Below are 27,242 nucleotides of genomic sequence, written 5' to 3'. Positions count from 1 at the left end.
ATAGGAAGAACCAAGTAAGAAAAAGTGTAGTAAATAAGTCAGACAGCTCAAATCTTATGTATACATATTTATTTGTAATTTTACAGTGGCTTTAGTACTGTTTTACAATAACGTTTTTGGAAAGAAAAAAAACAAACAACCAAAAAGCTTCAGAACAAGGCTTTAACTAGAACTACAGAACTAGTTATTGACAGTTTTCCTTATGAAATTCTAGTTTCCTAAAGAGTATCAGTCCAAAAAACCAATGAAGCATGACTGCTGTTCGTAAAAAAAACCAAAACAAACAAACCCAAAAAAACTTTCTAGTCATTCTGAAACCAAAGTCCAGCATCAGACAAAATAGCCACTGCATTGAGAGGAATATGTTCCTATTGCACAAGCACTGAGAATGAGATATGACAATCAAAGCCTAATTCCATAGGCAGAGAGGCCACACGTATCTATAGTTAGACTTCAAAGCACATCTTTCTTCTGAAATTATATACCAGACTAGAACTAAAGTTAAGGCCATAAAACCAGAACACTGTAACAATGATAGGGCTTGATGCTACTTTTGGTGACATTTGGTAAACAGAAGGTGGGAAAGAGGACACCAAAACAACAACTGATTCTGAGGGGAGTTAAACTTGAAGGCATTCAAAAGAAATTGTCAAAACACTACATTTTGGAGGGGGTTTGAGTCATTGGATAAAACTGGATTTTATAACTAATCACTTAATGAGCCTATTACACTCTTTAATAGCCCGTGTTCTGTAATACATTAAATAATATATTTTCTGGAATTTACATTTAATTTGTATGAAAACAGTTAATTATTTCTGCTTGATATTCCCTCTTTAAAATAGATGAAGATTTGTATAATCTTTATAAATTATCTTAACAATCAGGTAAGGCTTCAATGTACTGAGTTAACTGCACACAGGTATCTCTAATTTGCTCTTCATTAGGCATCTTAAACTGCTAAAACCACCTGGGGAACCACATTGTGATTTAAAGAAAGGGATAGTTAGGTATTGCTGTCTGTTCTAATTGTGTTCACTTGATCAGTGTATAAAACACCTGAAAGCAATGGCTCCAAAGAAGCAGTAGCTATCATGGAAGTTTAAACATTTTACTTTAGGAAAATCTGGGAATCTGATGAAGCTGAAAATGCACATTAGTCATTTTATAAAGTTTGGCTTGCTACCAGTTAAGAAAATATAGGTATCAAAAACAGACAAATACAGTGCTAACCATCTGTTACATTTTCTTTTTAAAAAATTAGCACCAATTTAAGCATCTGAATTCATAGAAAATGTGACACACTTGGGTTTTCAAAAAAAGGTTTTCCCCATTAAAAGACAAGACAACAGCACATGCTCAGGGGTATAAGGAGCTCTGTGATCAGCAACAATCACAATCTCTGCTTCAGGCAGCCAAATGCTCTCTGCAGCTGACTCCTTCCTCCCCTGCTCCTGCTATCCCAAGGAGGCTGTGGAGTGCTGAGCTACTGCCCAGCAGGGAGGGAAGCACAGCACCTGCTCAAGCACACCCAAACACAGCAGGGCTTTGGTGTCTGGAGCCCTGCAGGGCAGGGACACTGAGATCTGCTGCAGGGGAGTCCCACAAAGCTGGCCTGGCCTCACCACAGCACGTCCAACTTCATGATGCATAGCCAAGAGTTAAGAAAAGGTTTTTTGTTTGAAAAAAGAATCCCAGTGCTCACAGGGAGCTGCCCTTGCTACAGGAACAGACATTGCTGTGTCTTTATTTCATACATGGCCAGGCAGTCACATTGCCAATCAAGTCACCCACTCAGAAGGTATTTCTCAAATGACCTCTTACCATGTGTTTAATTTCAGCCCCCTAAAGGTTTCTGATTTCTAATCTCTGAAAACAGTTTTAAAGAAACATGCTGATCAAATCTGTCAGAATAGCAAAGGCTACAACAAAAATTTGAACACTTTAAGCATGTTATGTCATTCCTTTTCACACCATATATGGTTGTATTTAGGAGATTCCTAAAGTGCTTCAAACCCAGCAATTAATAAAGTTGATTTCTTTTGTGCAAAACTGCAAGCACCTTTTAAAAAAATAAGCAGCATCATCACTGAATAAACTTAAATACTTAAATGTATTTTCTCTATTTTGTCTTGAATTCTTGGACCAGAATGATTTGCCATGTTTTCAATAACAAATTGCAGAAGAGTGCATTTTATTAGTTTAATTTTACATTGGACTTGTTCTACACATTTGAAATAGAGGACCCAGGAAATTTATATCCACAAAGCAACACTGTGGGATTGAAATCCAACAACAGAAATTTTAGCTGCAAAAATAATCATTTTATAAAACACAAAAAAAAAAAGTTCTCTCTCCAATTTCCTCCAAAGCTGTCATGAGAAAAGATGGTTTACTTAAAACAGTATTTTAGCCCCAGACATTATTTTAGCATGCAGAGTGGGCAAAAACCAAAACTGATTTGACAACTTGTGTAAGAAGCTTTTAGAACATCACTCATGTAAAAGACAATCTAAAATACGTAAAATAATGAACCAGAATACACTTTTTTGTCATATTTCAACACGTTAAAAAAATAACTCAAGACACTCTGGAAAAGCTAAGAAATCACTAGATTATAGAACTCAAATCCAAATTCGGCATCTGGATGCAGGTGTCCCTGGATCAAAACCAGTTTTGAGCAGGAATGACACAACACACATCCCAGGAAAGAATCTGCTTCCCAGAATCTGGTCTCACTAGGCTGAGCATCAAGCCCTGCTAGAATCCACATGACACGTGTAGAACATGCAGACAGATGCAGCTCAGCACTTACCCAAACACTCTGTGCTGCTGCAAGGCTGAACCCACGCTCCCCAAGGACCACAAAGGTCAGTCTGCACCTGGAGCTGTCACCTCCCAGCTGGAGGGTGGCCCTTGTGACAACACAAGGCTCACCCACCCCATCCTTGGAGACTCCATACATCAGCTGTGTTTGGAATAGCTAAATCCTACTTCATTCATAAAATTATAACTTTAAGGAAAGTGATTTAGCATTTAAGGTCCTTCCTTTAAGAAAGAAAAATTAAACATATGGAATAATTTTTTTTCTTCTCATTAATTTGGAATAAACACATATGCTCTGTTAGGATGTAAAAAAAGATAAAACCTCTTTCAAGAGCCCTCTGGTTCCTAACAGCTTTTGAAACTCTCCAACCAACTAGTTAATTTCTAGTCAAGGTTGAGTTTTTCGTTATTTTGACAAGAAAATGCAAGCCCTTGCTGGCAACATTACAAAACTTCAAAGGCTGTTTGCAAACTGTAGTTTCCAGTCCTAAGACTAGTTTAGTTTGTATGATCCATGCAGACAAAGCCTTAATTTTGACATTAGTTTCTTGTCTTTTTCCATAAAGACCTAGACTTGTCATATCACAGTATTTCCTCAAAGTTCTCTTACAAGCTGCTTACCCAGATTGCAAAATGCCAAGCTTCTCTTTCTAAAGGCTTTTTTGAGGAAAAATTATATGAGCACAGATGAAATGAACTGTTTAAAACATACTCCATTTCTGCAATGCCATTCAGCTACTCAGTGTTCAGATGTTTAACAAGTTTCTGGTAAAGCATCTATTGACAGCCAAAGATCCCTTTCTTTTTCAGGTGAGCAGTTAAGATTACAGATTGTACCTATGTTGACCACCATTTATTTTAGTCTTAGTTCATAAATTGTCTATGTATGCTGCAGTAGTGTTAACACTATACAAAGTCTCTCAAAGGAAAGTAACGTTCATGTTTACAAAACTGTTTTCTTAATATATATGTATACACACACATATTCTTAATTTTTAAATACATATAAATATTTATAAATGCCAAAGTGCAAAAACACGGTCAATTGCATCACTTTACATACGTGATTTTAGTATCAGGAATAAAAGTGATTATATTGCACACCAAACTCTCCTAATTTTTAAACCCCTGTCAAGTTACATTGGATTTTGTTTTCCATCTGCAAGGAGGTTCTCGTGGCATTGCCAACCATGTCACAAAGCTGGCACTGCATTTCCCCTGCTCAGGAGCAGTGACACGGGGAGAAGCTGCAGTGCACTGAGGGCCCACAGGAGACCCTGGGAACTGCAGCATGCACCTGCCTGGGTTTGGTGGGTACTGTCTGCATCTGTGTCCTCTGGAGATCCACGGCTTTGAATTAAACTGGAGTCAAACCCCACAATATTCACAGACATTTCATGCATGCTCTGAAGGCATTCTGTAATTAAGCTTCAATGTATGCCATAGCAAGAAGACATAAAAAAATTTAGGTGTAAGACAGCTTTTCCTACATGATTTACAAATAAACTCATTGAATCTCAAGGTTGGGGTTTCTTTTCTTGTTCCAAGAGTATATGTTCAAGCTAACAGTATGTACTAGGAAAAGAACAGATACCAGTTCAAGTCATGAAGACAGGACAGTATTGTTAAAAACATTTAAAGACAATTTGAATCACAGAATAATTCAGGTTGGAATAGACCTGGAAGTCATCTGGTCCAACCCTCTGTTGTGCTGAGCAGCCCAAGTTCAACAGGAAAAAATCAGCTCTGCAAGTATTCAAATCACATGGGGAAAAAGCAATAAATCTTTAAGTCTTCTAAAGTACAAACTGTTAAAATGAGCATAGCACAGTGCAACTTCAGCTGAAAAATTTATGTCTTGAAAAATGAAATTCAGCAGATGAATCACTAATTGTTCATTGTTAATAGGTGTCTTCAGCTATTTTAATTTACACAAATAACATGGACTAAAAAAAGCAAAAGAACAGCGAAGTGTACTGTTCTGCTATATGGTAAATAGGTATTTTTAAATGGTTTTTCCAGTGACAAGAATGCACTAAAAATATTTCACATATATCGTCAGTATCCAAAGATAAATGTAAGTTATCCATAGGTTGAAAACCCAACCATAAGAGAAAACACAAGCCCCAAATATCTCATAATTCAATTTAAGAGAAATTTAAAAATCAGATATGCCAGAATACAATTCTGAAGTTAATGTTAACTACCTTGTCACTTTTTTTTAATCTTCTGGGACACTAAAATCTTGATATTTCTACTACATCAAATTAAGCTATTAAAAAGGGGTGAAATTTTAATATAAAAGCAAGGTTTGCATAAGGAGAAAGTGCTGCTTTTCGAGTCATAAGGTCTGGAACAATGGACAATTGTGTTTTACATGAGAAGTATGTCAGTAATGCAGTGGCTCTCTGGGACAGTGTATTTTACAGGTTCTATTTATATATTCAAGGCAAGAGTATCTGATCAACAGCTAAATATAGACCACCTTTAAGAAAGTGGTGTTTTCCCTCATCTAGTACATGTCTACTACTCTTACAGTTCTATAGCTCAGTCACACACATGCACACATGAGATATTTTAGCAAATTTCACACCTGTGCACTCCAAAGTGGACGTGCACAAAGTCACAAGTGTGTGTTATAAAGCAATTTAAGCCCTACCCTACTGCAAATGTATTTTCTAATTCAACAGATTGTGCAATGTAACAGGCAATTTTGTATTATCTGATTCTGAAAACTGTATTGATAAATCTGTATGGAAACAGCAAATAACCTCCTCTTCTTGTCTGACACTGCATTTAGAAAATCTGTATTAAACATGTCTTTCTTCTCAATACAAATAGACTTTCCTAAGGTGAGAATAGGTCTAAGCTCTGTTACCTAAATGCTTAATTTACAAGTGACTCAGAACTACTGTACTTTTATTTAATTACTCACTAGATAGAATGGACCCATTAAAAAAATGGAAAATATTTATGCAGCTTTTTGAGGGCTGCAAGTATCTCCAAGTCATCTCTCCTTTTACCAGAGCTTGCAGTTAATTAAGAGCATCACAGATAAAAATTCTTTTTCTGTTTATCTTTGTTAGAAGATGAGTATCACGAGCTAGAAAATACAGAACATTTTAGCACACTCTCCTCTTCTAAACAGGCACTGCTTCACAGAAAAGTCACTCATCCTTCCTCACAATTAATTTAAGCCACTGTACCTTCCATCCACATTTAAAAGTCTGAAAAAGACACTCAGGTGAAATACAAAATAATGGCTTTATGCTTTAAACTTCACGTTTATCTCTTCTACAAGAAGAGAGAATTACTGAAAAGTGAAGACAAGGTTTGATTAAAAGGAAAAAAAAAAGTGCTATGTGGAAGAAAAACTGCCCTTTAAACACAGTACTGAGAGCATTCCACATGTGAGCTCACACTTACACACAACACTCAGGTCGTTAAATAAAGCAAACTGCCACAGTCACACAGTAAAACAAACTCCATAGGGACTGTACATCCAAACACCCACTGATGAGCAATACTGTACTAAATGTAAACAACCACTGTGTCACAGAAGCCTGCCAGCTGGGACTGGAGATTGATGAAGCCACTTAAGAGGAGTTATTGGCTAAAAGTCTATTATAACTGCTCACCTGAAATAGGCTGAAACAAAGAAAAGCCTGTAATAGTGTCTAAATTTAATTTTTTTTTTGTTCTTTAGACATTGATTTGCTTCCATTCTACAACATTAAGCAGGCAATTTCATAACAACTGAGTAAAAAAAACAACAGGCATTACTTTAGCAGAACATGCAGAACATGGAGTTTTTCTACTTGGTTCCATTAACTTACAAGCAATTCAGGCCCAATGGAAACTAAAGTTCTTTTCCAAAGTCAAGTCTGCAATCACGGCTGATCATCGACATCCTTCCAGGGGTCCTGTCAAGGCATCCAGGCTGCTGTCTGTGTCTGAGGCCAATGTTTGCTCTGTTGACATGGATGAAATGTCATTGATAGATGATGACTGGGAAGGACTGGTGTTGCTATTCACTGCTGCATCTGTGCTAAGAAAACCAAACATAATAAAATCTGAGGCAAGACAATATTACAGTCAAAAATAACCACGCTTCTGGGCTGTGAGCAGCACTTTCCCCACAGAAATCCTTAGAAAATCAAGGAATTAATAAAAAAGGAGAAAAGAAAGCACTAAGGGCCTTAGTACTCAAAAGCCAAGGTGACCTTTTAAGAGATTTTTATTTTTCTCCCTCTCTGTGGAGGAAAAAAAGAAAAGACTAACAATGCATAGTGTGAATAGAGACTTGAGTGTCAAGAAATCTAACCATTTTCTAACAAAAACAAATCTAATAAAAGACAGTACAATATTCTGATCACTGAGCTGTGAGAACAGCAGCAAACACAAGGATTCTACCATGGGCACAAACACTTAGCACTGTTAAGTATCCTGAGGGAGCCCTAAAGCTGTTTAGCCCTGAGGAAAGGGGCTCATGCTGAGCCTGAGAGCAGCACTCAGCAGTTCCCTGGGCTCCAGGTGAGCTAACTGGTGCTGATAATGTCATTTGATGACTGAGCCCTTTAGGGACAAGGCAGCTCAGGGTGTGGGACATGCAAGACCAGTGAAGTTTTTCTACAAGTTCAGAACAATTAAAAAGCAGAGCACATGGATCTCCAAAGGCAGATCCCAAACAACAAAAGCTTTGCCTACCTGGATTATTGAGCAGATTTCTTCATTCACAGGGCTATGTGTGACAGTTACAGAACTACTGAAACAATGACTAACCTGAGGGCTGATCTTTTACCACACCATTCTTGCTCCTTTCTTCCCAATCCATAACTTCTTTGTATATTAATTCTTACAAGAGAACAGTGGGACAAAAGAAAAAAGAGACAGAAAAGCACTGTAAGATCACAGAAGATTTGTAAACTATTCACATTTGTATCAAGGTACAAGGAAATGGTTAAGGGTCAGTCTGGAAGTAGAACTGTAGAGGTATTTATTTGCCACCTTGCCTACAGCAATGATAAGAGAATTACACAGATTCTCTCAAGCATCACAGAAAAACATTAGGACTGTACCAAAATCAACATATATAAATAGCATAGCTGTCCACTGAAAAATAACAAATATCTCACCCCAAAATCTTATGTATACTTACAATGCACTAATATTAACTTAAAAAAAAATTAAAAATTAGATTTGGATTCAAAACCTGATTTTATGTAAAACTCCCTGGAAATTTTACTTTGATAACAAAATTTTACAAAAATTTTTATTCTTCAAGAACCATCTCCATGGGTGTATTGATGAAAGTCTGGATATTTTGAAGATGGTTAAACAGTTAAAATATTGTGTGAAAACCCTCATTTACTAGTCAAGGACAACTTAGGATACAGTCACCTGAACAAACCCAGAAAAATCCAGAGCAGTAATCACAATTAACTTAAATCACAGAAGCTTGTGTGTGTACCCACAGACTTAATGTAACTTAGATAACAATATCTAAATAGATTAAGGACTCTTCAATTCTGAGTAACAATGTTTACAAATGCATTCAGTTACATTTATGGATCCATTTTACTTTTCCACCTTGCAGTAATCAAAGATGATTTGAAGCCCACCTACCTGTGCAGGCATGCCCTAAGGATAACATAAGTATAGATCAGCCAGAATCAATATCTGAAATTTATAATGCTGTTTTACAAAAGCAAGCAGCTTTCAAAACAGTCATAAAAGATGTCTATTACCCTTGGTCTTGTGATGGCAGATGTTAAAATTTTAACTGCCTCACCATTTAATGGTTTTGACTCAACTGTAAGGTGAAATTTATCTTAATACTACAGTGTGTTTATTCTTTTGTTTAAGTCAACAGTTTAATCTATTTGGTCAATAAATAAGCAATGAGATTGGAGAAAAAAAACTACACCAAAGGACTCTCCTGCTATTTAGACTTCTAAAACAAATGAACTAGTAAATATTGTCAAGAGATATGGCTTAAACAATGCACACTGAAAAGAGGCATGTTTCTTTTTCAGAGGACTCTCTATCAAGAAAAAAGCTCTATAGATTACAAGCACTCTAAGAACAAAAAGGGAAGGAAAAAAAGAAAACTGCAGCATTTTGTTGAAGAGACTTCAGAATGTTCCATGAATATATGAGCATTCACACACACCTAGGTAGTATTCACTCCACACACAACATCCCTGATTTCCTTTCCTGTTGCCATAGGCAGCACTGCTTATCTGGAATAGTGGGAATTATTTGGAATAGTCTGTTACACAATCCAGCACACACTGCAGCCACTCACTAATAGCACAAGATACTACAATAAATGTAATTTGTCATGCTCACTCCTTACCTTTCCATTCTTCAATTGCATGCTCTCTTTCTTCCAACTGTGCATCATAGATTTGAGGTGGAGGCTACAAAGAAAAGAAAAGAGAAGTCTACAGTGCTAACTACATCAGGTTAACACACCCAATCTTAACTTAAAAAAAAATCTAAAAATGACAACTTTTGTAGCATTTTTTACCTTCATTGTTGGCAGTTTATTCCCTATACTTCAAAGACACATTAATTTTACAAATCCAGAGTCTGCTTTTAAGTCCTGCCTCAAACTGGAAGGCTGTTTAAAAGCATCAACCAAAATTAAATTAATTGCAAGGCTTTACAGGGCCTTAGAGCAAGGCCCTGCTTCAAAAAGGCCAGGACTGCCACCAAACAGGCACCTCTTTCTGTAAGTAAAATGAAATATTAAGAACCACTTTCAGAATTATATCAGCTCCCCACCAGCAGCTGTCCTTCAGGTGATTCTGCCCCTAATGCTCATCTGAAGGCTTCCTGTGTGGCTCCTGCTAGCCAATGAATTCAAAGCATGCTCTTGACTAAAATCAGAGGTATTTTTAAAGCTATTGAATTGGAATCTTAGAAAATTTATTTTAATTGCAAACTTACAGCTTCTGCTTCAGCTGGATCATACCAGACAGTAATATAAGGATGACGTAAGGCTTCATCTACAGAAATTCTCTTGTCTGGATCTACTACAAGCATTTTTGACAATAAATCTCTAGCTTGGCTGGCTAGAAAGTAAAGGTGAAAAGAACACAAATGTAAAAGAGCTGTAAAGTTTAATGTCTGACACAGGAAACACAGGACATGCACTGCAAAATTTCATTTCTGTTCTATAGAATATAGTAAGGTGGATTGTTGCTTTTGTTATTTTTTTTATTTTCTCAGTAATTATCTAAAGATAAAATATAACCTACACGAGCTGTATGCACTTAGAACAAGATGATCAGTAATAAAAAGTATTATTTTTAGAGAACATTAAAATATAGATGTTATTCAATGGATTAAAATTAAGATAATTAAACAGAATCCTGGGACAGAGAAAGAGCACTTAGTAACTACTACTAAGATCTCAGGACTTGTCATAAATGTAAAATAGAAAGCATGCAGCTTTTAATGTTGATACCTACTGCAATAAATATTTTTATTAGGCTTTAAATTAAGTGTGCTGCAGACATTTTAAATTAACTTCATAGGAAAACAGAGAGGAAAAACTCGCCTTACTTTTTAACTTGTCCCGATCAGATTCCGATGGAAATATCCAGTCTGGGAAGAGCTCTTCAAACTTAATACCAGGATATTTTGGCCTGTTTTCTACATAATTCCTCACTGTAGGCTGCAGTTTCTTCATGAAGTCTGCTGATGGTGTTCCTAATTGTTCAATAACTTTATTCCATTGATCAATATCTGCACCATATCTTTAGGAAAATCAGCTGAAGAATTTGTAGTCTGCACTCTAAAAAAATACCACTTAAAAATCTGAGAAATTAACAGGAACTTGAACAGAGGACACAAAGATGAACTTGACTGCAGCATCAGCAGTATTCTGAGCTGCCATGCAAAAAGCTACAAAATCTGAGTCTTATTTTTGTGTCAGTGTGTTCTGAAGGACAGGCTGGAAGTGCTGCACAAGGCATTATGCTTAACTATCTTTTTCTAATTATAATATTTTTCCAGAATCCAAAAGAAGCTTTATTTGGCAGTTGTACCCATAGCAAAACAACTCTAAGGTCAGAAAAGAAAGGCTGCTGTGGAATCTTCTGAAGTGCAATGTAACATCAAGAACACTGAAGATTTTTGAAGGTAGAGAAAAACACACAAAAACCCCTAAAGCACAAATGCATCCCACCCAAAGTAAGGAGCTTTGGACCTGTCTCCTAAGGAAATGAAACTTTGAGTTGGAGCATTTTGCAGGGGTGTGGTTGGATGGTTGGGGGCTTTTTTTGGTTGGTGATTGGGTAGGGTTGATTTATTTTTCATTTTCAACTTCAAGGTTGAAAAGATCCAGAAGAGTTCTGAACAGGAAATCCATATTCCAGAAGGTTCTATAGCAGGTTCTTTTGTTTAAGTATATCAACCATCATACTCACAGATAACTCTGTTCTTATAATTCAAAATTTAAATAATTTTTAAGAATAGTATTTACAAGTCACAAATTGAAATTGGGCCTCAGGACTGGCTCTTCTCCCCCTCCCAAGTGAAGGCATTTTCCCCAGCCACGGTGACACTTGTTACAGAGGTGGCAGAGCCTGCTCTGAACCAGCCCAGCTGGGCAAACAAAGCTCATTTATCACACTCAGGAGACACTGCATTAATATTCCTAACATTTAAGTCAACTCAGATCTACACTTTCCAGTTTTTCCTGATAAAAAGAAGGTGCAATTCCAGCAGAGCCTATCTACTGACCTTGTAAAAAAATTCATAGCAAAATTCACTATCTAGCACTTCAACCTACCCATTCTCATAGACAGACTATGCAACTAAACAACAAATATGTGTCCTTTGAATTAAGATTTAAAACCACTGAGGTGCTTCTATTTCAGTTAGTGTGTCAAGAATACAATTATGAATATATGTATAAGCACTGCTCCATGCTAAGATTTTAGACTTCTGATACAAAGATTGAAAATTTTATTTCCTTATTGAATGCATTCCAATGGAAAATCTATATTAAAATCAAAATTTAGAACTGTTATTAACTGTCATGCTAAAACAAAGTACAGACAAAGAGAAAATAACATACATCAGGAAATTTTGTTCCTAGCTGAGAAACTGATTTGTGTGAGAGCTCCACCAATCTAGATTCAAGAAGATGCTTTTCCTTTGAGTAACAGCAGCCTGGTTAGTCAGATAATCTAATTAGAGTCCATTTCATTGAGGCCTCAGAAGACTGCAGGGAAGGGCAGGAAACTTAATGCCCATCTCACTTTAGAGGTAAAAACAGGCAAAAAAGTTTCAGTTTCAAAGTGCTTTACAGATGGTGAAAGTTGAAAAAATTTTCAATATAGGGTGGACCTAAAATAAGCCTCTTATCAGAAACCCAAGTGGGATTTCAGTATAAAGCAGGCAGAGTAAGCTCTGTGACTGACCTGGCAGCCTTCACACAAAGCCACTCTCCCCACTCTAGAGACTTCAGGGTCAGAGGGGATCAGGCATTTAATCCATGCCAAGTCTATTTGCCTTTAGGGACTCTGGAAGAAGAGAAGTTGAAAACAGAGTCCTTCCCACAATCACAACAAAGCATGACTTTTCCCAAGAAAGCACAAATACCCCTCGTGCTTTTTGCATTGGTCAGGCCATCAGTTTCCTTCTCCATATGGGCAGAAAGAACACCAAAAACACATGGCTGCTGCCAGACTTTTCCACTGTCACCTTAGGTGCCTGCATTCCCTGGTTTTTCTCCATTTCTCATGGCAGTAACTCAGGCCACCCCAGCACAGTCAGAAGCAGGGTCTGTGCATCCATCACCCTGGCAACACAGAGCATCTCATTCCACCCAGAGCACTGCTGCAAGTATCCCAGAGATTCCCATCCACCATCCAGGAAAATACAAATTACTGAATCTAAGAGCAGGTTTTCCTGAAGATAGTCAAGGACAAGCACTGGGCAATATGCTGAACTTGGCTCCTCCTCTAAATACCCAAACACTAAGACATTTTAAAATTTAAATTTTAAAATGCAACCAAACAAAAGAAACCCCAAACACAATCAACAAAAAGAATGCTTCATGGCCATGCACAGCAGCACTGCCCATAAATCACCCTGCCAAGATAATCCTGGAGGTGAAGGTGACCTGACCCATGCAGTGATCACCCAGGAAAAGCCTCAGCAACACAAACAGTTGTCAGTATCTCACATTAAAGAGAACTGAAACTCCTACAAGAAGCAAAAATCCCTGTAAGCACAGCTATGCACTTCCCTATCAGGGGAGGAGACTCCTTGAAACATAGACTGATAGAGCTTCAGTGGCCTTGAGAGAATCACAAATGATAACTTGGATATTCAACAAGCACAAACAAAATTTCCTTCATTTATTCATGAATAAATCAAAATAGCCCATGCTAACAACATGCAGGTGAAAGACACATAACATCCATGAAGAATTGTGTTAGGTTGGTCTGAAGGCTTCAAAAAGTAAAATAATAAATATAGAAAGGAAGAAAGGTAGAAAAAAATATACTTATTTAACATTTAATCAATTTACTACTAAATAATGTATGATCAACTGTTGAAGATCAGTGTCATGAAATTTAGCATTAAAATTGGAAATCCTCCTCTATAAGATACACAAGTATCTGTGAACAGGCACCTGATGTTTTAGTGGTGGTTGCTCCTTGCTGATGAGCAAAAAGTATTATACTGGTTTCAAAAACTTGGAGCACAATTAGGAAGAGAGAGTGCCCAGAGAAGCTGGGGCTGCCCCATCCCTGGAACAGTCCAGGCTGGATGGAGTTTGAAGCAACCTGGGATAGTGGAAGGTGTAGGGGGGTTGGAACGAGATGGTTTTTTAGGTCCCATCCAACACAAATTGTTTTGAGATTATGGTTCTATGAAATCTTGGTGAAAAATATTGGAAGGAGAAATGGAACAACAACTGTCTTATAGAAGAAGTCAGTCCAAAATCAAATTTTCATAAAATGAGAAAAAAAAAAAAAGAACCGCCAGAAAGTTTTTCTTTTTATGTTAAATAATAATAAAAAAAGATCTCATGCAGTGTGCTGGCCACCTCTGCCCAGCAAGCCCTAATAAACAAGAAAAAAATCAGATTAAAACTCAAAAAATTGAGCAATGAAAAAAAAATTAGTCTACTGTTCAAACAAATAATCAGCAAAATCCATGCATAGTTAAGGAGTAACTTTGTAGGCTTTTGCTTAAAACACTTATCTACAAAGAACAAGAGTAAAAAATAACTTATTTTATATTTTTCAAACCTAGTGGTATCTGTCTTTTTTAAACTACAAAAGCTGGAGCTCATAACACATTGGATTCAACCATTATAAATGAAATATGGGCTACTAAGAAAATAAAATGGAAAGCTCAACAATTTGGTTAATGACACTAATTTCAAAGAGTACAGTGGATCTAGTAAAACATTATTAAAATATTGCTTATGCTTTTATACAGATCTAAATAATTGTGTTTCTGTTGGAAGTGGAATGGGACTCAAGGATGACTAGGGAAGGATACGATCAGTGCCTTGGAATATCACACAACCTTTCACCAATTCTCCCATGATGCACCCAACTGACCAGATATCAACTGAAAATAAAAGTGAAATGATCAAATTATGGAGAATCATGAACAAATGTGAGGAAAACAAACAAAACCATCTGCATCTACAGTAAAACACAACAATGTGGAAAACCAAACTGCTCACATGAATTTTCAATCATATCAACACCAAGTGAGTGCTCCTGAATTTTGTGTTTTGTAAAACATAATCAGTGTTTACACTTGTGAAACCACCATGAAGAAGGATACAATCTCTTCCTGGGAACAGGACTTTATGGAGGACCATTTCTGCCATAATGCACCCAACAGACCAGATATCCACTATCATATGTTAGGTGCAACAAGGACAAAAGATTAAAGAGATTTTTTTTAAATACCACAATTATTTATTTGAAAGCTCACACTGTATTCCTACAGTCCTGCAGATAATTTATTTTGGCCCCAACCAGAGCAATCTTTGCTGAAGTTTGTTGCAGCACTTGCTGTACAACAAGCTGCCTTCTGCACTAAATAAAGTGTTTTTATCATTACCAAGGGCCCAGCAAGGTCCCACAAGTCCTTTGTTTTACACACCCAAAATTACAGATACTCAAAACCATCCACAAGCCCTTGTGATAAAGAGCATACAAGTCCAGTGCTAGTAAAAATCAGTAGGTAAAACCCCCAATAATGCAAGGACAATTCCTTGGGAGTAATTTTGTTGGCTGAATGTTCAATATATTACAGCTGTGTTGGTTTTAATAACGTAACACCCAACCTCTTTGAGCACCAAGCAGACTTAAGAGAATATTAGACATGGTTTATGGTAGGGAACTGCAATGTATTTTAATAATCAGAGAGGCAAAAGGGGACACACTGTAAAAAGATGATGTTTCAGAATAAAATTACATGGATTACAGGGTTCATTATTCATATATTGATTTTTTTGTTTGGACTTTTTTAATACTAGCCACCATCAGGGTCTCAAACACTTTTTCTGAGAATAAAAAACACGGCAAAAAGATAATGGTGAATACATGACATGAATATAACTGTAGCAGAGGAGAGGGAGCTGTTAATGTTAAATGAAGAAAAGCATACAGAAAATGATCATATTTTCAACAAAAAAATTGTACTGTAATAATTTTCATTTCCAATAGCATGATTAGACTACTTGACAGGAGGAAAGCAGCCCTCCCTCCTCTTTTCACAGTAGTTATGTTCCAAGAGAGACATACTTGAGACAGAGATTGAAAGCATTACTGCAGCAGCTTACCATTCTCTTTGTATCCCATTCCCAGGATAACCTCTGGTGCTCTGTAATACCGTGTTACCACATATGGAGTCATCATGAAGTTAGTACATGCTGTTCTTGCCAGTCCAAAATCAAGGATTTTTAGTGTGCAATCTGATTTTACTACTATGTTGCTGGGTTTCAAATCCTAACAAGAAATTACTTCAGTTAAGGAAGGATTAACATACAGAATAATACCCACACACCCCCCTCCACAATCAGGACAAGCCCAAAAGTAACTTTACTAACAACTGCATTTTCCTGCCCTGGGGTATGTGCTTATTTATACAACCCCTCCCTTCCTCCCTGTTTCATAAAAACTGTGTTCACAAAGAGTATTGTTAATGATCTACTACTACCTACTCTGTGGATGATACCAGCTGAGTGGAGATGCTTGATCCCACATAGCATTTGGTAAAGAAGGTAAGACATTCTTTCATGATCCAATTCCATATGAATAACCTGGCACAAATTTGCATCCATCAGCTCCATAACCAAATATCTAAAGCACAAAAAAGAAAGTATTAAGAAAATTCGAGTCTTATTTTTCACAGGTTTAAGTTTATCATATGAGATATTTAAGAAAAATCACCTTTGCTAACCTAAGTGTAAAAAATAAATTATAAAAAAACCCATGCACAATCAGTTACAAAGTAAAATTATCTATTCAAAAAGTCCTACTATTAACAACTCAGTGTTCAATATTCTATCACAAAATATTAAAATTCCACTAGTTTTATAAACAGTAATACAGAGAATAATTCTATCTTTATGTATCATGAGAAACTGAGTGAAGTTGCTGTAGAGCTTGCAGATATTGCAACATAACAGCTCTTTCAGTGTACTTTACTCTAAAAAATACAAAAATTAGGATAACCACAGTGAAAACTAAGAATCATAAAATAATTTTCAGTTGTCATCTACTTACCCTCTTCAGACACAAACACTCCCTCATTTACCCAAGCAGCCTATTCACAAACCACAACAGCACATTCCCTGGAACCCAGGCTATCCCACCAGTCAAATGGCCATGAATCCTTTCTAGGCCAACTGATAATGCTTGAATAAAAAAGGAATACATTCAGTTCTGAATTGAGGCCAAAATATGGTTGTGCTGATGTGACTGGTACAGAAAAAAAATTGCTCTCCTGTTATCCAGACCACGTTGCTATCCTGAGGTGATCCATGGAGCTGAAGGACCATGCACACAAAACAGATGCATGGGCAAGCAAAGTATGGCAGACTGATGAATAAAAGGTAAATACCCCTTTTTCACTGCCCACTTCAGCTTTTAGCTACTCTTGATCTTCAAAGCATGAAGTCTGTAGGATACTGGAAATCCAACTCTAGGGCTTAGGTCAGTATTTGTCAGAGAAAATGAAAAAAAGTCTAGTACTTACACATCCTGAAATTCTTCTAGTGACTTCTGTGGTGTAAATACATTTAATAAACTAATAATCTATAAAATAAAAAGCAAAACATTAGAAGAAACTTCTGCTTTATGGTTTCACATAAAACTCCACTACTGCAGAAGTTACCATGCAAAATAAAGTGCACACTGTTACTATATACACAATTTGAATGTTACTTGGCTGCACTTAATTCACATATGCTGAAAAACTGCCAATTCAGAAATAGTTCCAAACTGCAGCGTGTGTGCCAAGGGAACCAAGACAGGACAAAACCACTTTTTTTTTTTTTTTAAGTTACATGACACCTTCTAGCTCCCTCCCCAGTGTCTGAAATATATCCCATTTCCCCCCACAAATAATAATCTCTTATTTTAAATCACATGCTGTGCAAGGAATTTTAACCAAGGCTGTCCAACACCACGTGCACAGAGGTGCCCCACGCCATCCCATTAAACTTAGATTATGATGTACTATTTCCAGAACTGCTAAAACTGCCCTACTGCCATCTTTAATAACCACCTTGCTTTTATTCTGCTACATCTGGGCCTCACCAAAAGCTTACTTAAAAAGCAGCCCTGAAAGGCTAATTGACTGCAGGAAGTTTGAGATTTGACTGTACAACTTCAGTGACCAGCAATGTTCTAGTTCGTGTTAGTACCAGCACACAGCAGTCACATAAACCTGATATTCTTGTATTTGAATAATGAAGTGTTGACATCATGGCTCACTTTAGAGAGTTTAAAGAAGTTCAAAATTTACAAGTATTGTCCATAGCATTTTAATTTTGTAGACAGTGCTGCACCCTTGAAAACCTCAGCAGTTAAACACTGTATTTAATAAAAATCTTGCCTAAGCTCAGAAGATTTAAATACAGTGAAGCTACAATGGTTAAACCCACAAACCACCCCAGTGCCAAACAGGCTTTGCTGCACGTGGCTTACAAAGGGCAAATGCAACAGAGCAAGGTCTCTCATGCTGACACTGATGGCAGCAGAAACCTCCTCCCTTTGGTGCTTCAGACCCCCAGCAGCTCACCCAAAATCTGAGCCATACATTGTGGAGAACTGCACTGCCCACAGCAAATCTTTCCAGCCCGCCACTATTTCCATTCCTATGGTTACTAACGAGTGAGAGAGCAAATCCTGAGCTTTTTAGATAAGGCAGAGTAAGGAGAGCAACACAAAGGCCGACTCACATTTTTGTGATTGACGCACTTTAAAAGAACGAGCTCTCTGTAGGCCCTTTTGGCGTGGGTTTGGTTCTGAAAAGGACGACTCAGCTTCTTCACAGCAACATTGATTCCAAGCACTGTATCAAATGCAGCACTAGAAGTGTTCAAAGACAAACAAGTTGAAGTCTGTTTGAGGGAGAGGAGGGGGCAAAAGGGAGGCAGAATGAGGAAGGGAAGAAACCAAGATTTAAGACAAAGTATATCCGCTAGCCTGTTGGTACTACATCTAATTTTTATTCAGAAAAGAAACATCCTTTAAAAACTACACAACCTTTAATAAATACAAGTAAGTCAAACAGAAGCACTGACATTCATCAGAGGTCTTCCTGCTCTCCTTTTTGTCTTTAGACTTGAAACTGCTGACTCAAGACTCACACCCAAAATTGCAAGATCTAAAACTATTTTAGGCTTGTTTAAAATCAAGATGCATTGCAGCTGCCTAATCTGTATATTTGGAATATTTTTTGGGCACTTTTGCTGACTGACAATAATTTAGTATTTGCAGAAGAAATTTCTCTCAGCTAAAGGAGAGTCACAACCATGTCTCCATGATCCCTTCTGCAGGGATCAATATTCTCCTGTACATGGATAGTTCACAATGATAAAAAAAATTTAGTGCCTAGCAGAAAATTACATTCATCATCTGCTTCTGCGTGGAAAAAAAAATGCATTGAATTGAGAAATAAGGAAAACTCAGACTGAAGTGAGGAATACAAGAGTTTAAAAGTGACCATGACCATTAAATTTACCCTGGTTTTCACTTGTGTTTGTTCCTTCCCTCTGCAGTTTGAGGTGAAAGATACACTTGCTTTAATAGCTGAAAGAATCTAAAGGTAAAACATCTATATAAACAAAACAAGAATAAAGTGGGAATAGTCTTCATTAGTAACACAAACTATTTGGCAAAAATATATGTGAATTCTAGCACATGCTACTCAGGAGTTCCAGTCTTTAAAGAGTTTCAGTTTAAAATAAGGATTTCCACATTACCCTATTTCCATTTCATGCTACTTTCATAGGGTAGGAAAGAATTCTCATTCACATTTTTTCCAAGCACATTTAAGCTCTTTGTGAGCTCCTTTCCTATCTCATGAAGTTGTATGTGACGCCAGACCTAAAAGGGCCATCACACTACACTACTGTAACAAAAAGTACAGCTTCCCTGTGAGAACAATACTCAAATTATATCCAGTTTCCCAGCATAAAGTCACTGTTTTCCCTCCTGGAAAAAAGTAACACCACCACAAAGCAGGGCTCACCCAGATGTGTTTTCTTGGGACATGCCTCCCAATTTGAACCAATGTGCCACTTAACTAAAGACTTGCTAGCATTTATTTCAGCTTACTTCTGTGAAGTGCACAAGTCATTACTGAATGTTACAGTAAGTCTCTGATTTAAACCCTTTATGCCCATGCAAAAGGAAACACAGAGTGGGAGGAAATCAATTGGCCAGACAGTTGGAGAAATTATTTTCCTCCTAAACATAAACATGAAAGCACTGATACTTCAGTATTCACCCAAAAGATGCTACATAGAAATTAATTTTTATATGTTAATGCTTTTCATGTTTAAGGACTTCCCTGGGTTGATGACTGTACCTGTGAATTAGTATCAAATCAGTAACCAGCAGGGTCTGCATGAATTAGCTGTAAATCACAGGGCAGCAGCAAATAGAGGAATAATTTTAGGGGAAGTGTCCCTGTGTGATGTGACAATCAGATATATGACAACCTCAGTTTAACCACACATGAAGAACTCCATCTAAACCTCTTATTTTGGAGATTTACTAGAAAATTTAGGAAATCAAGGACAAGAAAGAAAAAAAAAAATAAAGATGTCAGGAAGGTAAAGACAAAAGTTATTTTGATTCAGCCCAAAACAGATTAGCAGACTTCAGATGTATTAACACTTAGGAACAAAGAAGTGCAGTAAGTTAAGTATGTGTACTTTATACATAAAATACAAAAGGTATATCCAGTTTCTCTCCTGGCCTGTGATCAGTGTGAGCTAGAAATATCCTCTACATAAAACCTGAGTTACTTTTTCATCTTCCTCGAGCTCTCATTTACCATTTTTCCTAAGTATGTATTTTTAAAACTATTTATTTTCCTACATTTTAATATCAAAATTAAAACTACATGGAGCAATACCAATGGAGTTTCCTATTAACATCATGAGAAAAAAAGCACAAATTTAGACCTCTCCTAGCTAAATTGACACAAGTGGTATTAAAAATTCCTCATAGAATAAATTAAATCCAGACAGAAAACTCCAGAAAAACTTTTCCTATTTTTTATATTAAACACAGGATGATAAAAAAGCCACCGCATCTGTGTGTTACCCTGATGTCTTGACAATTTTTTCAGCCAAACACAGCAGGATAGCACTCACATTACAAAAAACTAGAAAGTAAAATGTATCTTTCCCTTGTATAAAGATTTTAGGAGAAACTAAGATGTTGCACCTTGTTCAACTTGAAGTATTTCACAGGAAGATGAAAATTCATGCAATGTTTCACTCTGTTGTTCCATAAATCAAGTAATTTCAAAACAAGTCAATAAATCAAATCATTTCCTCTTCCTCCCAACACTACCTGCATTTCATTCTGAAACAGAGATCCAAAGTAATTTGGCTTAAAAATGCTCTGCTTCTAGTGAAAGAAGAAACACTTCCAAGCACCCTGAATTCCTGCATGCCATCTCAACCAAGCACAGCTCTGAGAGCACAGACACCTGGAAAATGTCAGTACTACAATAAATCTTTCCCAAATCCTAATGACCAAGATCTAGGACCCCCTCATCACTCAACCCACTGAAGAAGAATGAAATAATGGTGTTCTCACTTTGACTGTTTGTCACCTCTCAGTAGGGCAAGAGGGGTAGCTAAAAATTTTTTAAATAAAGGCCTGCTCTCACAGAAACGCACTCTTTCCCTATTTATATAACTTATTATGGTTATGAAAAGGCCAAGAAGACATGGGCAGGTGCTGTTAAGGAGCTGTTCACAGTACATGAGTCATCACACTTATTCTGCAGATTTTATAGATGAAGACAAACTGCAGGCTGGATTCAGAGCACAAACAGCCCACCATGTGTTGTGATGAAGTCAATATCACAGAGTTCCTGAGTACATCTGTTTGCTCCCCTGATTATGGAATGAGAACCCACATCAATAAACATTTCTGCTGTTACCAAGTAAGTTCTGCCCAACAAAATAAGGGCTAGCACTAAATTGTGCAGAATGGATTGCTGCAGTCTAAAAAACATTTCAAAGTGTTTACCTTTAGCTGGCCCAGAGGTGTGGTGCCATACAAGAGACTAAGGTTCAGGATCAGCCTAAAGACTCCCACGTCCTGGGCCAGTGGAGGCTGGACACAAAGCTGGGGTGACACACCAAGGGAGAGCCGGCCAGCCCAGCCCCTCACACAGCATCCCTTTCTGGTTAATCCATGGAGTGACAATGACACTGATTTGCCTCATCCTGCCAGTTAATGGCAAGGCACTGCATTGATGGCTCCTAGAAATGGACAGGAGTGATTGGGAATAAAAGAGGGGGAAGAAAGGGGGCCATGATGAAGAAACGAGTAAAACCCAGAATCTCTCACCATTGTCATACCTTACACTGCAATATCACAGCTACAAGGGCAATGGGAGAACTAGAAACAGAAATAAAGTGATTAATGAGAAAGGAAGAGGTTTGTTGATCATTCTAATTTATGCAGTTATCCAAATATTAATTTTCCCTAAAAACAGAACAAAAAAAAAAATAGGATTGCACATGAACTATAGCAAGCAATTGGTTTAGAATTTATTTAGTCCATAACCCTGTAACAAAAGAATTTATTATCAGTGTTTTATGTTCTGGTACCTCTATCAGAAATACATGCAAACTTTGCTTTATATTTATAGCTTTTCATATTTAAATTAAGTATTTATTACTCACCAAACAATGCCCTGTGCCCCGGATCCTATGGGCTTCAATTGCTGGTAACGTTTCAGCACAGTGAATGTTGAATCTGCAACTTGAACACTGTAAAACTGACTATCACATTTACTGTCAGTCATGGTGTAGTGTCATGTAGTTTTCTCTCTCAGGGACCTGGCAAAGTTTTCAAGATCTTAAAGAAAAAGAAAGAAAACAAATGTTCAATATCTCACTAATTTTAGGCAGATAAGATGGGAAATATTATACATATTTTACTACATATGAATTTTTCAACAGCATACCATTAAACATTCATTCATAAACAAACATTCTTTCAGTTTTGTGCATTACCACTGCTAATGAAGTATACTTGCAAACAGACAGCAATTATAGCTTTTACAGCTTTAAGGGAATGCGTGTTCTTACTCCAATCCCTCAAACAAAAAGCATCTAAGTAAACAACTCTAAAAACAAAACCACCCAAATACAACTCTCTACTCCTTGAATGCTACTCTGTAACTTAGAACTACTGCTATGTGCTAGGACTGTACTACTCTCTGTATTACAGAAAAAAAAATCAAAAAGTATGTTATTCAAACACTGAAAACAAAGATAAAAGTGACAACATACATCCATGGAGTCCATGGACAGAAGGAAACAGGGTTTTAATAAAAGACTTAATTAAAACAGCCAAACAAGTTTAAAACAAAACTACCCCCCAAATCACTGTGGCTGCTGCAATTTCTCCAACATTCCCTCCAGCCTTGCTCAGTAGGAGATTTCAAGGAGGGCTCTGCCTTCTCACCTCTGCCAGGCAACCCTTCCCTGATCCAGACCTACAACAAACATTCTCCTTCCCATGTTACACACACCACACACCCTGCACTATCAGTGGCCTTGTAGCACTACAGAATAAGACTTTTGTGCTACAGTTTAGAAGAGACTTTCCTGACACAATAGAGAATAAGTTAAATTCATCTGTCAAGAATGAGTAAGAGCTAAGTAACTACATCAGAGAGCACAGTAATGGACTCAACCTCTTAGCTCTGAAGTGCTACAGTACCAGAGCACAGACCAACAGTTTTCCTGGGTGTCCATCCCTCTTCCAAACCTTACAAGTAAATTACCTCAGTAATTACCGAAGAGCTCTCTAACAAATTTTTTCCTTCATAATTTCACATTCACTATGACAGATAGCACCATTAGAGCCCAGAGTGATTTGCAAAGGGAAATCACTTGAAACTTGCTCCTGAAAACAGGAAATGCAAGCAGCCCCTTCCCCGGGAGCAGCTGGGCTCTGTGCTGTCTGCTTTGGTTACTGAAAGAACAGCTCGTCTCTCTTCACTGGCCCCACCGAGTATCTGTGGGCCAATGCAAAACAGAAAAGCCTCAAGGGCAACCCAGACACCCACCCCAGAAGGGCACAAAGCCACACAAATAACTTTTGGTTGCTTTAAGAATTGGAATTTGGATTTCTGTCTTCCTCAGTGCATGCAGGAGGGAGAAGCACCTTTTCCATGTTTTAAGTCAGCTGATGAACTCAAGGAACCTGCAGTAAAATAGATGGAAAACCTCCAAACTCTAGTAAAGACTGGGTTTAAACCAAACTGTAACAGTGTTAAGAGATTCTCAAGAAATGTCTAGAGTCCCTTTTACTTTCTAGTTTCTCAAAAGCTATGCTGCATTTTAAGAGGCAGACATTCAACTGGGTCACCTCCAGCAGCAATTTAGACAGTCAGTTTATCTGACATTCCCTCTTAGAAGCGTTAGAAAAAAAGCAGAGGAAAAAGGATCAGCAAAGGGAAAATGTGGGCTACCAACCTTCTGCTCTGTCACAGGGAAAAGAAGGAAGAACACAGTATCTCCTACACAATAATATTAGAGGCAGTCAGATGCAGCTCCACAGCCAGCTAGCACTAACATGAGACCACGGGATGCCCCAAGGGCAGCTCCAGACTTTCCCAGTACATCCCACTCTTCTTCCCACCCTTTTCATTACTCCAAAGCTATGCACTCTGAGGTGCCAAGTGTTTTGATGAACAGCTCCCGAGCACCTATGGCATTTTCACTGAATCTTCAGTATTGTAAGAAAGGTACAGCTAAAGGTCAAGATCCTCCTTCTGCAAGGACTTAGAGACAAAACCAAAAAAAGTACAGATTTTGCATAAACTGGGTATCAAGCTACAGGATATCAACTTGTTAGCTACGCAAGAACAATGCTGTACCTCTTCAGGAGTCAATGAAACAGTTTTCTGTAAAAGGGATAAAGAAATATGGGACAACAAAGTTATCCTGATCCTGAAAAACCTCTCCCTTTAAGAATCATTGTCTGCACAAAGCCACCTTTCAAAAATCACTTGGACATCAGCATAAGCTCTTTAGAAAGGCCCCAAAGAGAGAAATGGGTTATCAGAACACACAAGTTTTATGTATGTCAATACATTTACAATTCTCTGTGCAAAGCAGCTCTCCAGGAGTCCTGACTTTCACCAGGGCTTCAAGTTGCTTGAATGCATCAGGACATATATTTGTTCAGACATACACATGATGTAAAATTAGGTGCCATGGGATTGTAGCTGTTCACAGGACTTCAGACAATCCACTCTGGGGGCAAGAGCCCCCAAATAAAAATAGATTTCCTGTTGTACAAGTAAGAAGTATATCTGTCAAATAAGTTTCCTAGTACTTACCTGTCATTCTCCTACTAGAAAAATAGCAAACACACCAAACCTGTCAGTAGTAGGCTTATACAGAATTCCAGTAAGAAATCTTTAGAAGCTGAAAGCAACTGCCATACAGAATATATCCCGCATTGAACAGCCACTTCCCTAAAATATATTTATTAAAATGGCAACTTATTATTAACCAGATCTGTACTCTGGATATCTTCAAGTCAAAAGCTTGTGAAACAGACTGGGAACACATTCCCAGGGTTGTTTTGGTTACAGAAATGTCATACTGACAATGAAACACACGAACATGAAGCTTGGCTTGTTTTTTAAGTCTTAAGCTAAAATTCTACTGCTGACAATATTAGAAGTGAATATACAGATATATATATAAAAACACACACACATGTATTCATGAAAACATATGAGAATCCCGTGCAGAAAATCTCCCCCTGTTTTCTTATTCACCTCTGCAAAAGCATTTCTAATTCAGGTGTGCCCTTTTAAGGACTATCACCCAATAGTATCAAGGGGTTTTTTTCAATCTTTACAGCAGTACATATCAAAAGGAAAGAGTCCAGCTACAAAATCACAGTGAGTTACACCTCACTCCTCTACTGACAACCTTTAGAACCAAAGTGTACCAAAGCTGAGTAAGGCCGAAGGATTACAGCAGTTTAGAGGTAGTTTGCAACTGGAAGCTCTTGGAAAGCAAACCTTTTTCTTTAAGCAGCCCACACTGCTACTGACCAAACGGAGATCCCACCACTACCTGTTACAGTCTCATTCAGCTATTACATACAGACACAAATACTTGAAAGGATCTCAGAACTCTGCCAGGGCAAGCTGGTGTAAAGAGAGAAAAAGTTTAAACATGCGTGTGCTGCGAGCAATTTCGCTGTTCATGTAAGAAGCGAGCAAGAAGAGTCTTCTCACATCTCTCCTAAAACTTCTGCCAAGCAATCGCTTCGGCTCCCGAGAGCCGGGCTGGCCGCGGCCGCAGCGCTCGGTCCTGCGCCCTCCCGGGACGGGCTCTGGGCGCCGCCGAGCGCGGGGCCGACCGGAGCGGCACGGGGGCAGCACGAGCAGAGGCGGCCCCGCGGCACGGGCAGCGCGGGGGGCTCGGCCGGAGGACGAAGGGCCCGGCCCCGCCGCTCCCCCGCGTCCCTCCGGCGCGGCCGGGCCCGGGCAGCGGCCCGCGGGGCGCCCCGGTTCTGCCCAGCCGCGGGACAAGCCGGGGAGTCCGTCCGGCCCAGGGCCCGTCCCGCCCCGGCTCCAGCCCCGCCGCCCCAGCACGCCCCTCGCGGCCGCCCCCTCACCTGGGTCGGACGCGGCGGGACCGGCCCCGGCCGCCGCCTCCCGCTGCCCCAGCCACAATGGCCTCCCGGCGCTCCGCACGGCGCCGCCCCTGACTGACAGCCGCCGCGGCCAATCACAGCCCCCGCCGGAGGAGCTCAGCCAATCGAAACTGGGGGCGGGACTTGCCGGCCGCTATATAAGGGAGGGCGCTGAAGGGCCGCAGTGACGGGGCAGTTCGGCCCCCGCCCCCGGCGTGTTGTCAGTGTGTGACGTCGACATGTCATGGTAGTGATGACGTCATCGCATGACGTCATGGGAGTAGTTGTGTCACTGCCTGACGTCAGCATGTCACGGTAGTCGTGATGTCACCTCACAGCAGTACCATGTCATGACGGGCTGTGGCGCCAATCCTGCTGCCGGCTCCCCACAGCCCCGGCCGGCCGGGAGAAGCCCTCGGTGAGGAAAACCTGGACGGGAGGCCCCACAGTGGCACAGTGACATCACACGGTGACATCACTCGGTGACATCACACGGTGGCAGCCTGGCACCATGGCACACCGCAGCACTGCAGGCCCCAGCCCGCCGGCTCTGCCACAGCCCCTGGAGCCTGACGCCCTCAGCTTTTCCTCAGGGATGGCTCAGGAGGGAAGGGATTTATTCCCTCCCCGAGCTATTTTCAACCCCACGCAAAAATCATAAGCCTTCTCTCCATTACACACCCCCCGCCCTGACACGAGGACTGCTTGTTTTTAAAACAGGTGCTTTCTAAAAATAAACTAAATTTGTCACCTCTCCTAGGACTGAAGAGAGCTTTCATTTCTGTGATTTCTGTTCTCACAGATGATTTTAGAAAATTGTACCTGTAATTTTTTAATAAATCAGTTTAACGTTGCATATAGACTAGATTACCTCAATATGCTTTCATAATTCCTCTTTTTAATATGAAGGGAATATTAATTCTAGATCAAGAGTAAAAGGGGCCTTCTTATCACTTACCAAAACATGTTAGATACAGAGCTACATATTCT

At 38.8% G+C, this 27,242-nt stretch overlaps 1 protein-coding gene across 4 annotated transcripts; it reads right to left on the bottom strand.

Moving 5' to 3' along the window:
• Positions 1-52: 52 nt before the first annotated feature.
• Positions 53-26,384, bottom strand: MAPK9 (mitogen-activated protein kinase 9). Of its 4 annotated transcripts, none has more exons than XM_064388160.1 (12): positions 26,235-26,384; positions 22,265-22,439; positions 18,287-18,416; positions 17,080-17,138; positions 16,043-16,181; positions 15,662-15,827; positions 14,656-14,727; positions 10,399-10,581; positions 9,781-9,905; positions 9,185-9,248; positions 7,609-7,680; positions 53-6,869 (listed from the first exon to the last, which is right to left on the bottom strand). In XM_064388160.1, the coding sequence occupies exons 2-12, from the start codon at positions 22,384-22,386 to the stop codon at positions 6,727-6,729; spliced, it is 1,275 nt and encodes a 424-aa protein (XP_064244230.1). In that variant the 5' UTR covers positions 22,387-22,439; positions 26,235-26,384; the 3' UTR covers positions 53-6,726. The 4 variants fall into 4 exon arrangements, with proteins under 4 accessions (XP_064244230.1, XP_064244232.1, XP_064244229.1 ...); XM_064388162.1 differs by lacking the exon at positions 14,656-14,727 and adding an exon at positions 14,362-14,433 and having other exon boundaries at positions 53-6,874; XM_064388159.1 differs by lacking the exon at positions 14,656-14,727 and adding an exon at positions 14,362-14,433.
• Positions 26,385-27,242: the final 858 nt, after the last annotated feature.

This window comes from Passer domesticus, chromosome 13 (genome assembly GCF_036417665.1).
Source record: "Passer domesticus isolate bPasDom1 chromosome 13, bPasDom1.hap1, whole genome shotgun sequence".
In the NCBI taxonomy this organism is placed as follows: Eukaryota; Metazoa; Chordata; class Aves; order Passeriformes; family Passeridae; genus Passer; species Passer domesticus.
Note: the sequence above shows the minus strand (reverse complement) of the source record. Positions and strands in the feature narration are given on the sequence as shown.